Below are 15,727 nucleotides of genomic sequence, written 5' to 3'. Positions count from 1 at the left end.
TGGGATTACAAGTGTTAGCCATGGCACCTGGCCAAGAACTCTTTATAACTCAACAGGATGAACAACCCAATTTGAAAATGGACAAAATATTTCAATAGATCTTTTTCAAAGAAAATATACAGATGGCCAAAAAAACAAATAAAAAGATGTTCAGCATCACTAGTTATTAGGGAAATACAAATCGAAACCACAATGAGATACTACTTCGCACCCACAAGGATGGCTATTATTAAAAAAAGCTAGAAAACACACATTCAACGTTCACAAGTACATGGAGAAATTAGAACCTTCATGCATTACTGATGGGAATGTAATACGGTATCGCTATGAAAAACAGGTTTCTCAGAATTAACCATACAATCCATCAATTCCACTCCTACGGGTAGATGCAAAATAAATGAAAAAGGACTTAAAAAGATATCTGTATACCAATTTTCATAGCAGCATTATTCACAATAGCCAAAAGACAGAAACAACCCAAATGTCAGGCCGGGTGTGGTGGCTCACGCCTGTAATCCCACCACTTTGGGAGGCTGAGGCGGGCGGATCACGAGGTCAGGAGATCGAGACCATCCTGGCTAATACGGTGAAACCCCATCTCTACTAAAAATGTAAAAAAATTAGCCGGGCGTTGTGGCGGGCACCTGTAGTCTCAGCTACTCGGGAGGCTGAGGCAGGAGAATGGAGGGAATCCAGGAGGCGGAGCTTGCAGTGGGCTGAAATCACGCCACTGCACTCCCGTCTGGAGACTGTGCGAGACTCCGTCTCAAAAAAAAAAAAAAAGAAACAACCCAAATGTGTATCAACAGATAAATAGAACAAAATGTGGTATATACATACAATAGATACTATTCAGCCATAAAAAGGAACGAAGTTCTAATACATGTTACAATATGGATGAACCTATAAAACATTATGCTACATAAAATATGCCATAGGCTGGGTGCCGTGGCTCACGACTGTAATCCCAGCACTTTGTGAGGCCAAAGTGGGCAGATTGCTTGAGGTCAAGGGTTCAAGACCAGCCTGGCCAACACGATGAAACCTTGTCTCTACTAAAAATACAAAAATTAGCCAGGCATGGTGGCAGGCACCTATAATCCCAGCTGCTTAAAAGGCTGAGGCAGGAGAATCGCTTGAACCCAGGAGGCGGAGACTGCAGTGAGCTGAGATGGCGCCACTACCCTCCAGCCTGGGCAACACAGCGAGACTGTTTAAAAAAAAAAAAAAAAAAAAAAAGCCATACAGAAAAGGACAAAAAAGCATTCCATTTACATGAGATATTTAGAATAGGCAAATTCATAGAGAAAGAAGGTAAAATAGAGGTTAGCAGGGGCTGCAGGAGGGAAAACTGGTGAGTTATTGCTTAATAGGTATAGAATTTCTGTTTGGGATGATGAAAAAGTTCTGGAAATAGTGGTGATGATTCACAGCATTGTGAATGTACTTATTGCCACTTAATTGAACACTTTAAAATAATCAAAATGGTAAATTTTATGTTATGTAAATTTCACCACAAAAAAAGTAAAATAAGTGGGAGAGACAACAGGTGCCTGTATGCATGATCAAGTGCCAGCACAGTGCCTAGCACATTGATTCTGAACCCATTGTGTCTACTAGCTCCTAATTCCTCAAGAGTCATCATCTTAAATTTTCCCAAAGTTTTACACAAGAGATAATAGATGAGGATTGAGAATGTGGTTAAACCAAAATCAGGAGCAGAACAAAAAGACCAGGAATAGGGTAGTGAAAAGGCATAAATTTAGCCTAACACTGAAAGCAAGATAAAACCAAACAAGAATAAAGGCAGAGATCTGAAAAAGTCAAATATGTGGTCACTTGAGTTCTAAGGGCCCTCTTCTCTCACTAGTTCCCAGACTCAAAGGAGTTTCTCTAGTTTGTTTTCAACTAAGCATATCCAGTATAAAGCTACCATACTGTCATTACTAACTCTCAGCCAATGTTGGTTTACTGTTTTAAGAGAAAAGGGTGAAAAAGATGAGACTCTTAATTACCATCTCATAAACGAATGTTTCTTGTCTGCAGGCTCGATCTATTGTAATGGTTTCTTCCCGATGTTCCAAGAAACTTTTTCTAACCCTGTTGTAGATGTAAAAGAAAAAAAGAAATCAAAGTTCAACATTTGTTATTCCGGCTTCAAAAACATATTTAACATTCAAGTTTTTTTATTTTTAACTAATTTTAAGTAGCAAAAGCAGGAAAAAGTTCCCTTCTATCTCTTGTTCAGCTTCCCTTACGTCAACATGTTACATGATCATGAGACAATTATTAAGAACAGGAAATAAATTCTTATACAATATTATTAGCTATAGGCCTTTTAAAAATTTCACACAATTTTTAATTTACTCGTTTTTTTTTTTTCTGTTCCAGATTCCTATCCAGGATCCCACATGGCATCTGTTATTTTTCCTTAGTCTCCTTGAGTTTGTTAAAGTTCTTCAGTCTCTCCTTATCTTTTTTTTTTTTTTTTTTTTTTTTTTTTTGAGACAGAGTCTCGCTTTGTCGCCCAGGCTGGAGTGCAGTGGCGCGATCTCGGCTAACTGCAAGCTCCGCCTCCCGGGTTCACGCCATTCTCCCGCCTCAGCCTCTCCGAGTAGCTGGGACTACAGGCGCCCGCCACCACGCCCGGCTAATTTTTTTTTGTATTTTTAGTAGAGACGGGGTTTCACCGTGGTCTCGATCTCCTGACCTCGTGATCCGCCCGCCTTGGCCTCCCAAAGTGCTGGGATTACAAGCGTGAGCCACCGCGCCCGGCCCTCTCCTTATCTTTCATGATCTTGACAATTTCAAAGAGCTCTAATCAGTTATTTTATAGAATGTCCTTCAATTTGGGTTTGACCGCTAGTTCCTCATGATAGGAATAAATTTAGCATTTTGATAAGAATACTACAATGATGTCCTTCTCAGTATATCATATCAAGAGGTTCATGATATTAATATGACATCTTACTAGTGATGTTTAGCTTGTTTCTGTCTGCCAGGTTCCTGCACCAGAAAGACACCTTATTTTCTATGAACTTGGTAAATATTTTGGGGGAGATACTTTGACACTATGCAAATCTTGTTTCTCCTCAAAATTCACCCATGAATTTTAACATTCATTGATAGATTTTGTCTGCAACATTTATTACTGTGGTGTATGCCTAAATAGCAATTCTGTCTACTTTCTCTACATTTATTCATTGGAATTATATTTTGAGGAAGACCTGCCTCTTTCCTCCCATCTGTTTATTTCATCATTTTAGTATGAACCTACAGATAATTGTTTTATTCTGGGGTTAAAATCTAATACAATCATTATTTTGTTGTTCAAATTGGTACAACTTTATCATTAGGAACTCCCGTTCTTCCAGCAAGTCCTCTCCTTTTTAAAATTATTTTTTATTTTTTGAATATTCCCTTACTTTCTGGCACCACAAGATGCTCAAGGCCCATCCTGTATTTTTCTTGTCTCATCCCTGGAATCAACCACTTGTAAGAGCCCTAGTTCCTTTACTGGAAAAAGGTGTTTAGAGACCAGTATCTGGGTTCTAGGCATCCTCATTGTTACTGGAGTCACTGCTTCTAGGCCTCTCAGCTGAGACAGGCAGGAAATATATGTATGTATACTAACCTATACATGTATAAATATCTGTATTTCTGTATTTTACTGTTAAACATTTAAAACTGTGAGTTTATACTGATACTTCTGATCCCAAACTAAAACCACAGGATTCATTTTAGCCTTTCACATTTCCTTGTTTATAACTTCTTTCTCCACAAGTGAGAAATCCAGCTTTCACTGTTGGCAACCTATGATTTGTTCAATTCTAGTACATACATAAAATAGTTACAGAATTGCTAACCTATACCCCTGTGAGAAACACTAACTTATGAACAGTTCTGTCTTCACCTTTACATTATATCAAGATATGCTTTTGGTAGCATTTTATTATTTAAAAATCGGAATAATATATTTAAGATTAGCACGGCCCCTGCACATGGATGATATGCAAATTCATGAAGTGCTCCCCTAAAAAAAAAAAAAAAAAAAAGGCAGGCTTTAATACAGACTTTAGTTCTTTCTTCCCCACCCTTTTCAGTGGTGTTATATTACACATCTGTAATACAACTAGCCTTATTTTTTAGTTTTTGAATTCAGTTTTGGGTTCCCCCTACATCCTAGTTGGTTTTAATTGTCTGATTACATTTGGGGTATGCGAAAAATATGTGACACATCACTATGATCCTAGGAGTCAAAAGTGTCACTCCCTTTTTGTCCCTACTAACCTGTTCCCATTCCCTCCCTTCTTTCCACCCCTTTCCCACCCACCCCTGCAGGCAATCAGTCTCTATAGTTTTGGTTTCTCCTTTCCATTTCCTTTGTTCGAGTAAACAGATATTTGTGTATACTCTTCTATCTCCTTCAGTATCAATCTGAGTTCAATTAGGAAGAAAAAAAGAACAGCAATTTGAACAAAGGTTAAGGATTCAATAACTTTAACAGAGGATTGGAAAAATGAGGGATTGGCAAGGAAGCAGTAAAAGGGAACACTAAAAATAGCAAATAGAAGGAGCACCCTACCCCTAGGGCTGAGAAAGAGCGCAAGGAAGTCCTTTTTTCTTCCCAGGACTGAGATCCAGACCAGCTGGAGAAAGAAGGTGCTATGGTACTGCATCAGTGGAACTTGCTGGAAATCCACCCTCAAGGGCACTAGGAAAACCTGTTCAGGGGAGCTGTGGAGGGGAATGGGGTTGGCAGGAAAGCTGCTGGGTGTGGGGTGCTTCAGACTGCAGTGTATTGCAGGAGCTGGGCACTGGGGAAGCTGTGTGCACTGCAGGATCCTGCTGAGCCAGCACATCAGATCAGGAAGCAAAACCCTTGAGAGCCCTGAAAAGTCTCTCCATCGCCCTTCACTGACAAAGCTTAATGATGTGCTAGTTGGCAAAAGAAAAGTATTTAAAAGGCCAAGGTCCATTTTTACAGAGCAAGAAAAAGTGGTAAATTTGAAGGTGAGAGCCAATAAACTACACCTGGCACACCTTTCTTACATGAAAGGTGGCATATACTTTGGGACTTTGCTTTTTTCACTTAATAGAATGTACTGGAAATTACTCTGAGTTAATCCTTCCTCATCCTTTATTCTAGCTGCAAAATATTACAGTGTGGACTTCCCATAGCATATTCAACACTCTCCTCTCCTAAGTCTGTATATTTAAGGTATTTCAAGTATTCTGCAATTATGAACAATACTTCAAGGAACAACAAGCAGATAGAAACAAGCTAAACATCACTAGTAAGTATTGAATACATGTGTTTTCATATTGTTGGAGGGGTATCTTTGGTATAAATTACTAGAAATGGGATTGCTGGGACAAAAAGTATTATTTTCCTCATTAATTTCTGTTATCTTTATTATTTCCTTTCTAGTATTTTCTTTTCACTTACTTTGTTGTTCTTTTTTTCTTTTCTGAGCTGGAAATTTATTTTCTTTTTGTTTTTTTTTGACAGGGTCTTTTTCTGTTGCCCAGGCTGGAGTGGAGTGCTAAAATCAAGGCTCACTTCAGCCTCAATCTCCTAGGCTCAAGTGATCCTTCCACCCGGCTTCCTGAGTAGCTGGGAGCACAGGTGTGTGCCATCACAGCTGGCTAATTGTTTTTATTTTTTGTAGAGGCAGGTTCTCCCTATCTTGCCCAGGCTGTTCTCAAACTCCAGGGCTCAAGCAATCCTTCCACCTTGGCCTCCCAAAGTGTTGAGAGTACAGGCATGAGCCACTGCACGCAACCTGTTTGTAATATTCTATTTTATGAATGTCATTGATGTTTCCTTTGTGACCTAATACATAATCAATTTTTGTGAACATGTCATACAGTTCTCATTAGCAGGGATCAAATTTTATGCACATGTACCTCCATAAGATATAAATTTAAAAGTGTCCTTTATCATATGTAATACTTTGAGGCTTGAATACTATTTGTCTGATATCAGCATCACTACTCCTGCTCAATTTTTGTTTCCATTTACTTGGTATACTTTTGTCTAACCCTTTATTTTTAGCTTTTCTGAATCATTTTACTTTAGATGTGTCTCTTGTTGCCCCAAGATTTTTGTTTTACAAGCCAAATTGAAAATCCTTTTTTAATAGGTTGCTTAAGACCGATGTATTTGGTCTCAACTCTATCACAATATTTTCTAATTATTTGTATTTTGTTGTATTAGCTGTTTTTCATTATCAAATGTGTACCCTTCTTTTCCATGTATTTTTTAGAAATTGAGGGGGAGTTGGTATTTCTATTATTGTTCTACTGGTTACCTTTGTACTCATATTTTTTAAATCCTATAGTTACCCATTTTCTTATTTAACACTTTACTATTTAGTGTGTCAGGTTTTTTTTCTTCTGCAGTAGTCTTTAAAACCCATCTATTGCCCACACATTATCCATTTTTCTCCTTCCATCATTTTAGTTGCAATACTGTACTTTGTTACAGTACCCAACAGTTACACAAATCTTCCACCATCATCCTCCTCTGTATTAGTCCTTTTGCTGAAAATTTCCCAGTCATCAATTGGTTGGATAAAGCTCACTCTCTTGTATATTCCTCAGAAATGGCCAGCAGGTACAGAAATTACCCAGGTTTTTCTATGTCGAAAACTCTTTTTCTATAACCTTGACATTTGAGGACATTCAGTTAGATATAAAATCCTTAAATTCACACCTTCATTGAGCTTTAAAAAAAACCACTGCTCTATGTTGCCTTGCTTTGTATGTCAGTTTTTCAACATGTGATGCTTTCTGTAAGTTTGCCTTTGTTATGTGTTCTTTTTGCACAGAAGACTTGATGATTTCATCTTTATCTCTGAAATCTAATAGTTTTACTAAAATATATCCCAAAAGTCAGTAAGTCTGGGTTAATTTTTCCAGGTACCTAGTGAACCCTTTCTAGATTTAGTTTTTTTTCCAATTTCTGGAAACTTTTGCTGGATTATGTTTTTAAATATGAATTATGTTCCATTTCTTTTTCTTCTTCAGGGACTCTGATAATATGAATATTATGTCTTTGCCTATCTACCTACCATTCCCTACTTTCTCGGATTAATCTTACTTTTTTCTTTGTCATTTTCAATTCTCTTGGTTGTTTTTATACCTTTCTTCATTGCCTCCTGCTTTCATTTCAGTCTATTTTCCCTTAGGTATCTTACAATTTATTCACTTATGAGGTACTGTCTTTTTCTTCCATTTCTTCCCTGTGTTTCATCAACTCTTTTTTCATTTCTCCTTTAGTCATCATTTCCATTCTTATTAATAGTTTTAAAAATTCTAAGCCAAGGTAAACATTTTTATACCCTCAAATGCTTATTTGAATATATTCAATTCTGTTTGGAGTATAGACTTACAGGCTTTCTCTCTTTTTTTTTTTTTGAGGCAGAGTCTCGCCCTGTCGCCCAGGCTGGAGTGCAGTGGCATGATCTCTGCTCACTGCAAGCTCCGCCTGCCGGGTTCACGCCATTCTCCTGCCTCAGCCTCCCCAGTAGCTGGGACTACAGGCCCCCGCCACCACGCCCGGCTAGACTTACAGGCTTCACCTGTTTCCAGGTGGAAACAGGTAGTCTCCAAAGTTGATCTGTATAAACAGTTATTTCCTGATTATCTACAATAAGCTCTCGTTAGATTTTATTTCCTTGTGCTCATTTTTGTAACATCTGGAGCACAGTGATAGTTTACAAGATTCCCAGTTTGATGGTGCTCTTTTCTGTCTGTCATTCTAGTCAACTTCAGATATATGAGAGTTGTTTTTTTTTTTCTTTTTTTGTTTTTTTTTTGGGAGACAGAGTCTCGCTGTGTCGCCCAGGCTGGAGTGCAATGGCACGATCTCAGCTCACTGCAACCTCCACCTCCTGGGTTCAAGTGATTCTCCTGCCTCAGCCTCCCAAGTAGCTGGGACTACAGGCGGGTGCCATCACGCCCAGCTAATGTTCGTATTTTTAGTAGAGGTGGGGTTTCACCATAGTGGCCAGGCTGGTGTTGAACTCCTGACCTCAAGCGCTCCACCCTGTTGGAGGTTTTTTTTTTTTTTTTTTTGACACGGAGTCTTGCTCTGTCACCCAGGCTGGAGTGCAATGGCGGGATCTCGGCTCACTGCAAGCTCTGCCTCCCAGGTTCACGCCATTCTCCCGCCTCAGCCTCTCCGAGTAGCTGGGACTACAGGCGCCCGCCACCACGCCCGGCTTATTTTTTTTTATATTTTTAGTAGAGACGGGGTTTCGCCGTGGTCTCGATCTCCTGACCTCATGATCCGCCCGCCTCGGCCTCCCAAAGTGCTGGGATTACAAGCGTGAGCCACCGCACCCGGCTGAGTTTTTTAAAAAATCATTTGTGGTTGGTTTGGTGGGATAGGAGTTTTGAGTTCTCCAATTTCCTGGTTCTTTTGTTTTTTGTTTTTGCAGGACTCTGTAAGTTCCCTTTGTTAGCCTTTAAACAGTACATCCTGGACCTGTAAACAGTGCTTTCTTGGTCACAAAAGTGAGGGGGATGGGCAGAATAATCTAAAATTTCGATTGTATTCAAAGTAATGTTGCTGAAGGGCTGGGAGCAGTGGCTCAGGCCTGTAATACCAGCCCTTTGAGGCAAGGCCGGCAGATCACTTGAGGTCAGGAGTTTGAGACTAGCCTGGTCAAAATGGTGAAACCCTATCTCTACTAAAAATATAAAAAATTAGCCAGGCATGGTGGCACACGCCAGTAATCCCAGCTACTTGGGAGGCTGAGGCAGAAGAATCACTTGAGCTCAGGAGGCAGAAGTTGCAGCGAGGAGAGACTGAGCCACTGCACTCTAGCCTGGGCAACAGAGTGAGACAGACTCTGTCTAAAAATAAATAAATAAGTAAATAAATAATGTTGATGAAGCTTTTGGAATGACAAGTAAGTTTTAGCAGCACCCATGTATTAACAATTATCTCTCCTATTCCTAGGAATTAAAACCAGCTAAGTAGTCAAAAAAAATGTCAAAACTGCCGAAGCTATGTAGTTTGCTATAGATTAAGGGAGCAACATGTATCAAGGAAGAATCAATATCTACCAACTACCTTTGGTCCCTTATATACATAAAAGGAGCTCTTTCATTTGATGTGGGAAAGAAAAAGTACCAGAAATTTATTTTATGTCATAATAAAGAAATGATGTACTTATGTTGTATTTTTATAATAATGTTAAATTATTGGTGGGGAGAAAGAAGGTTCAGAGAAAGATAAAGCATAGAGATACAAATTTAGGCTTTTGCCACAAGTCTAATTTTTTTTTGGCAGGACCATTAAGGTTAACAATGGTCATGTATTAAATACACTAGCTTCACAGTATATCAAAATAACCCCAGTTGAAGAATACCGTACTGATTTACATTAGATTATATATAATTCTACCCACAAATCCTGTTTGGAGGGACTAGAAGATAACCAAGGAGATCTAGTTGACCTAGTAGTGCAAAGTAGTCATGGGAAGTAATGTTTAAGTAGTCTTAAAATTACTATTTAACATGGCTTAACAAAATTACTGTAAATCAATTAATATATTATTAACTATAGCAAAAAGTCTGCTTTAATATGATTATCATCAATGTTCTTTCTTCAGTCTATCTCTAAAAATCACTTCCTGAGTCTTCTGAAAGTTTCATTTATTCCACTCATTCTACAAATATTTGTTGGCTCCCTACTATGCACCACAGTTCTAGGAATTGGTAATATAGCAGCGAGTGTGGCAGATGTAACTTAAGGAACTTTCAAGCGTAACTAAGAAGACCGAAAATTAAACACGTATATTACAGATGTGATGAGCATTTCAATAGGGAAGCATAGGGTGCTACATGAGCGTACAAGATGACCTAAATGGAGTCCGTAGTCCTTTAGCTGACTTGCAGGATGAGTAGAAGTCAGCAAGGTCAGGAGATAATCAAGAATGACTGTTTTGGGCAAAGGCCTGGAGTGAGAGGGCACATTTGGGGAACTGAAACACAGTGCAGTGTGGGTGGAACATTGCAGAGAGAAAGCTGAAAAAAAATCAGCAAGGTCAGCCAGGTGCGGTGGCTCACATCTGTAATCCCAACACTTTGGGAGGCCGAGGTGGGCGGATCAAGAGAGGTTGGCCAACATGGAGCCTGACCAACATGGAGAAACCCCGTCCCTACTAAAAATACAAAATTAAGCGTAGTGGCACATGCCTGTAATCCCAGCTACTTGGGAGGCTGAGGCAGGAGAATCACTTGAACCCAGGAGGCGGAGGTTGCCGTGAGCCGAGATCGCACCATCGCACTCAGGCCTGGGCAACAAGAGTGAAACTCCATCTCAAAAACAAAACAAAACAGAACGAAAACAGCAAGGTCCATTCCTTAGAGGCCTTTGTGAGCCACTGCAGCCTCAGGACTTCAGCCTAAGGGGCATCAAAAGGTTTTAGGCAAGGGAGTAACAATCAGATGTGCATTTTAGACAAATACAACTAATCAATCAACAATAGTTACAGAGCACCAATTGGAGCAAGGCAGTATAGTAGGCCTAAGAACAATACATAGATGGGAGTTTGGACTCTCACTGAGCCTTCAAGGACTTTAGAAATGTTAAGAGTTTAAGGCAGTATAAATGCATCTGTTTCCTAAGGGAAAGATGTGTTGTGGTAATCCGGAATGGAATCTTTGGGTTTTTAAAGTGCTATGGGCCAGGTGTGGCAGCTCACGCATGTAATCCTAGCACTTTGGGAGGACGAGGTGGGCCGATCACATGAGGTCAGGAGTTGTAACTAGCCTGGCCAACATGGTGAAACCCGTCTCTACTAAAAATGCAAGAAAGTTAGACAGCCGAGGGTGCAGGCACCTGTAATCCCAACTACTCCGGAGGCTGAGGCAGGAGAATCGCTTGAACCCAGAGGCAGAAGTTGCAGTGAGCAGAGATCACGCCACTGCACTCCAGCCTGGGCAACAGAGTGAGACTGCATCTCAAAAAAATAACATAACATAACATAACATAACATAACATAACATAACATAAGAAGTGGTATGTTTCAGATGGGAGAGAGGCCACATGCATCCTGGGCCATCTGAAAGAGAAAGTGGTTGAAAATAAATCTGGAAAGGCAGATTTGGGATATATGTGGAAGCCTTCAAATGTCTAGCTAAGGAGTTTGAAATTTTTCCATATAGGAGATGTAGGCCATAGACCATTTTTAAGCAAAATGACATTTTCAGGCGAAAGCATAATAGATAAATCAGTGGGAGAATTGACTGTACTTATCAAAGACAGTTAAGAACCTTGCATAGTGCTCCAGGTGTTGCTGCTGTAAAAGTTAGCAGTAGGGACTAAGGGAACAGATTTGGCAGTTATTATGAAAGAAAACCCAAATAGAGTTGAAATGACTGCCTGAATATTTGAGGGGGATAATAGCGTATGATCAAGAATGACAGAACATAGCTGAGGTGGTATGAAATAAGTGGACTATAAATTGGAAATTATAAATTTCACTATTACATGCACAATTTCTGTATATTATCATACAACAGTGCCTCTCAAAGAGTGGTAGGCAGACCAGAATTCATCTATGACCTATTTGTTAACCAATCTGTACAGAAAATGCCAGTAAGCATTTAGAAATTTCCATTATCATTGACAGTAATTTTAAGTCTATTAAATTTAATTAAAAATTTGAACTTATATTGTGTTTGTCTTTTTAAATTCCATTTTTCTAGTAATTCTTTTTATAGTATTTTATCAAAGTATAAATCTGTCAAAGATTAAAAATTTTTAAAAACAAAAACTGTCCTTTACCACAAATAGTTTGAGAAACAGTATCAGAGTATTTAGCTTGCCCCCCAGATCTAAGTAGATTACCTCTATAAACACATTCAAAAATATTAAAAAATAAACACAAGTTTGAATATGGACTGAATATTACAGATTATGTATTTACGGTTTTCTTAGGTATAATAATACCACAATAATTATGTAGGAGATTGATACTTTTAGAAGCTATATGCTTATGTATTTAAGGGTAAATTATCATGTCTAACTTACTGAATAGGGGATAGCAAAATGACAAAACACACAGCAGGCATCCCATACACACGGCTAAAGTAAATATGGTCAAATATTAAGAATAGCTGAATTTAAGGGGTGGGTATACAGTCAACAATCAATACTGTACTTTCAACTTTTCAAAACATAATGTTGAAAAAATGTTTAAAAAATAGGTCATAAAAACCAAGTCCTCCATACCCCAAAGTCACCAGGTCAGTATTCTCCGGAATGACTTCTGGATCCTCACCGTCCTCAAGGCATTTCAGTTTATCAAGGCTAAAACAAAAAGGAAAAGCAATACTTTAAGGTCGACTCTGCAACTGGTTCACAGCGAGTTAGGGTTGTTTTCCTAAATACATTACTGAATTACGAAGTCAGATAAAATCCAGCAGGCGGCTCAGAGAGGCCAGAACTTAAGACAATGATTCCTGTGATTATATTTTATAATGAAAAGGCCGATGAAGGCAGCCAGTACTGTTAAATGGAGAAAGAGATTAAAGTTATTTTTATATTTTCATCCCCAAATAAGGCACTTTTAAGAAATATTTCAGTAACAGAATACCCGGAAGGTCCCCAAAAGAAACCAGTGAGTCGGGGTTTTAACACTCCTCTGATGAAGTCTCCCGCAGCTTCACCATTACTCAGGTTCCTCCATTGTCAAAGTGTCTGTCAATGGCAGGCACACGTCGCTGTTGCCCTGATTGCTATTCTTTATTAACAAGCACTCCTAGAATAAGCAAAAGGAAAAACTAGTCTTTGATGCAGCTGTCTTGTCCCTTTGCTCCAACTCGAAACCGTGCATTCGGGTCCCAGGATTTCTCCTGGTGTCCCAGAAAGTCTCCAGCGGGTTAAAAGCTTTGAAAGGGTAATACTCCTAGCCCAGGTCTAAACCACAGGCCCTTCTCAGGGATGAATCCCAGAGGAGCGCACGAGCAAGGCTGCACCCTGTTTGACCCCAAGCTGCAAGAGCCCCTTTGCTCCGCACTCACCCGCACACCGCCCTCAGCTCAGCCGCCGCCTCCAGGCTGCAGTCCAGATCCCTGGCCACCGCGGCATCCTCCCGGTCGGAATCAGCAATCCCCTGGCTCCCAGGCAGAGCGGATGCCGGCGGCTCCCTCAGCGACAAGTCCCCGGCCCCGCGCAGACGGCCCCGCCACAGCTCCCCAAAGGCGCCCACATGGAAAGCGCGCGTATTTAGCTCGGGAAGCTCATACTCTGGAAAGTTGCAGCCGCCACTGCCGGAGACTGGGTCCTGCCTGCCACCCACCCCGCTACACGCTGGGCCACCTCGGCTTCCTTCAGCCATGTTCGCCCCACTCCCTTCCCTGCAAAAGCCTGGAGATCAAGGCCTCGCAGAGCGTGATGGAAGTTGTAGTTGCTTGGGGCGCCCGGCCGGCGAGCGGCGGGGCAGCGCGGGCGGGGCCTCAGAAACTACATTTCCCGGCAGGCCATGGGCAGGCCCGCCCCAGGGCGCGGCACCGCGAGGCTCTACGTGCAGGGCGCAGCATTGTTCTCCGACCCGGGCGGTGCGGGAACCGTTGCGGCTGTCGGTTAACCGAAGCGTGTGGGGCTGGGTTTCTGGTCCCCGAGTTACGTAGCAACTGCCTCTGCCAGATAGGGCGGCCTCGCCAGGCGCTTAGGCCCCGCTCCTTGCGGCTCTCGGACCAAGGGGTGCAAGGTTTTTTTCTTGACTGGGGTTCAAGGGCTGCTCTGCTGCCTGCTTGCTTTAGAGCCTGAGAAACGAGGGCTAGGGCCGAGACCAGGGACACGAACAGCCCTCCAGATCTGGTTCTTTGGCAACCTCCCCAGAGGCCCATATTCGTGTGCGTGTGCAGTAGTGTTTCAGAGCGTCTGTGTATCACACACTACATGATTAACCCTAATGTATGTTTTTAGTGTTTTTAAAAATTACAACAACCTTTCCAGATAGGGCGTATCACCCCTTGTTGCTGTTGAGGAAGGATTTACCTGCGGGGAAAATAGAAGCAGGATCGGAACTCAGTCTGGCTTCGGATAGAGTTCTCTCCATTTCTCAGAGGCCCTGAAGGATACAGCAGGACATACTATTTATTTATTAGACTGTAATCACATGCCATATAATTCACCCATTTGAAGTGTTCAATTATTTTTAGTATATTCACAGGCTTGGGCAACCATCACCACTATTTGAGAGCATTTTTACCACTCCAAAGAAGAAACTTGTACCTTTTAGCTATCACCCCTGATCCTCCCAACTCCTCCAGCCCTAGCCAACCAGGAACCTACTTTGCCTCTCTAGATTTAACTAATCTGGACATGCAATATAAACGGAATTATATGGTCTTTTGGTGGCTGGCTTAATATTTGCAAGGTTTGTTACAGGTAGTTAGGCATGAGCAGGGCAGGAGAGGGCTCTTCCCTCACCCACTAGGAATGTGGGGTGATGGTTAGGCATTTATCACATTGCCTCTAAAAGTGATAAATTGGCAGCCGGTGCCAGGGAGAGGCCATTTCCTGATGGCCCACACCTGTTGCACTAAAGTGCTCATTGAACGCAGGTGACAGGGAGAAGCAACTTCCTGGGCATATGCATTAAGAGACAAAATCGGGGAGTATGACCTTCCAGGGGGACTCTATCGGAAAAGGGAAGAAAGCCTCAGATGGGCATGCATACAACTTCCTACATACTGCGCTGTGCTCACTTCCCAAGGGTAAGGAGGGCACTGCGCATGGAGGCAGCCCACCCTAATGGAAGAATCATGGGAAAGGAGCCAGCCTATAAAGTCCTAGGATCAAGGTCAATATCACAGTTGACCTCAGTGACAGCTTGGGACTCTTCCGAGCGTGCTTTCCTTTCTTTCCTAAAGGCCTTTAAAAATAAACTTCCAGGCTGGGAGCGGTGGCTCACGCTTGTAATCCCAGCATTTTGGGAGGCCGAGGCGGGCGGATCACGAGGTCAGGAGATCGAGACCACGGTGAAACCCCGTCTCTACTAAAAATACAAAAAAATTAGCCGAGCGTGGTGGCGGGCGCCTGTAGTCCCAGCTACTCGGAGAGGCTGAGGCAGGAGAATTGCTTGAACCCGGGAGGCGGAGGTTACAGTGAGCCGAGTTCGTGCCACTGCACTCCAGCCTGGGCAACAGAGCGAGATTCCATCTCAAAAAAATAATAAATTAAAAAAATAATAATTCCTACCACGCAAGTGCCTTTAACTCAAAATAGTATGCCACTACTTTGGGGTGGCATATTCTTAACTCCTTCACTAGTAACTTTTTATTTATTTTTTAAATCTTAAGCTAGTTTGAGTTGAATTCTCTTGCAACCTAAAGTCTTCTGAGGTCCTGAAATACTTGACCCAAATTCCTCAACAGGAGGCGCCCTCACTCCAGAGAATGAGGTCATGTTTCAGGTAGAACTGGTCTAACATATTATCTGGCGATTTAGTAGCATTGGCTTCAGGAGTGGTGACCACATAGGTTCCTGGGCAGCAGTGGACAAGGGCAGGATCAGAATGGCTGTAACCAAGGGAGGTGGTTCATTGTCACCATGAGGAGTAGCACTTGGGAGCAGCAGCTTCAGAGGTGGGAAATGCAGGGATCAGTGGAGAAAGAAGAATTCATGGTGAGCATCAGCAGCAGTCACAACAACATGACAGTCATTTGGGTCTTAGCCTCCATGTAACGCCCCTACCTG

General features: G+C 41.6%; 1 protein-coding gene and 1 non-coding gene across 4 annotated transcripts in view; one reads left to right on the top strand and one right to left on the bottom strand.

Moving 5' to 3' along the window:
* Positions 1–13,537, bottom strand: part of SNAPC3 (small nuclear RNA activating complex polypeptide 3) — a 41,092-nt gene extending 27,555 nt beyond the window's left edge. For all 3 annotated transcript variants that reach the window (XR_004031302.1, XR_004031307.1, XM_003260419.4), the window contains exons 1-3: positions 13,045–13,537; positions 12,254–12,331; positions 2,016–2,100 (exon numbers count right to left, since the gene is read on the bottom strand). Coding sequence is in view for 1 of the 3 variants with exons in the window: in XM_003260419.4 (XP_003260467.2) it covers positions 2,016–2,100; positions 12,254–12,331; positions 13,045–13,361 (480 nt within the window). In the remaining 2 variants the exon portion in view is untranslated. The remainder of the gene's footprint in view (positions 1–2,015; positions 2,101–12,253; positions 12,332–13,044) is intronic.
* LOC115836043 lies at positions 3,933–4,040 on the top strand. Its single transcript, XR_004031045.1, has one exon. It is a non-coding gene; the product is annotated as a U6 spliceosomal RNA (small nuclear RNA).
* Positions 13,538–15,727: the final 2,190 nt, after the last annotated feature.

The sequence above is a fragment of the Nomascus leucogenys genome, chromosome 1a, assembly GCF_006542625.1.
Source record: "Nomascus leucogenys isolate Asia chromosome 1a, Asia_NLE_v1, whole genome shotgun sequence".
In the NCBI taxonomy this organism is placed as follows: Eukaryota; Metazoa; Chordata; class Mammalia; order Primates; family Hylobatidae; genus Nomascus; species Nomascus leucogenys.
This window is presented reverse-complemented; position numbering and strand designations above follow the sequence as displayed.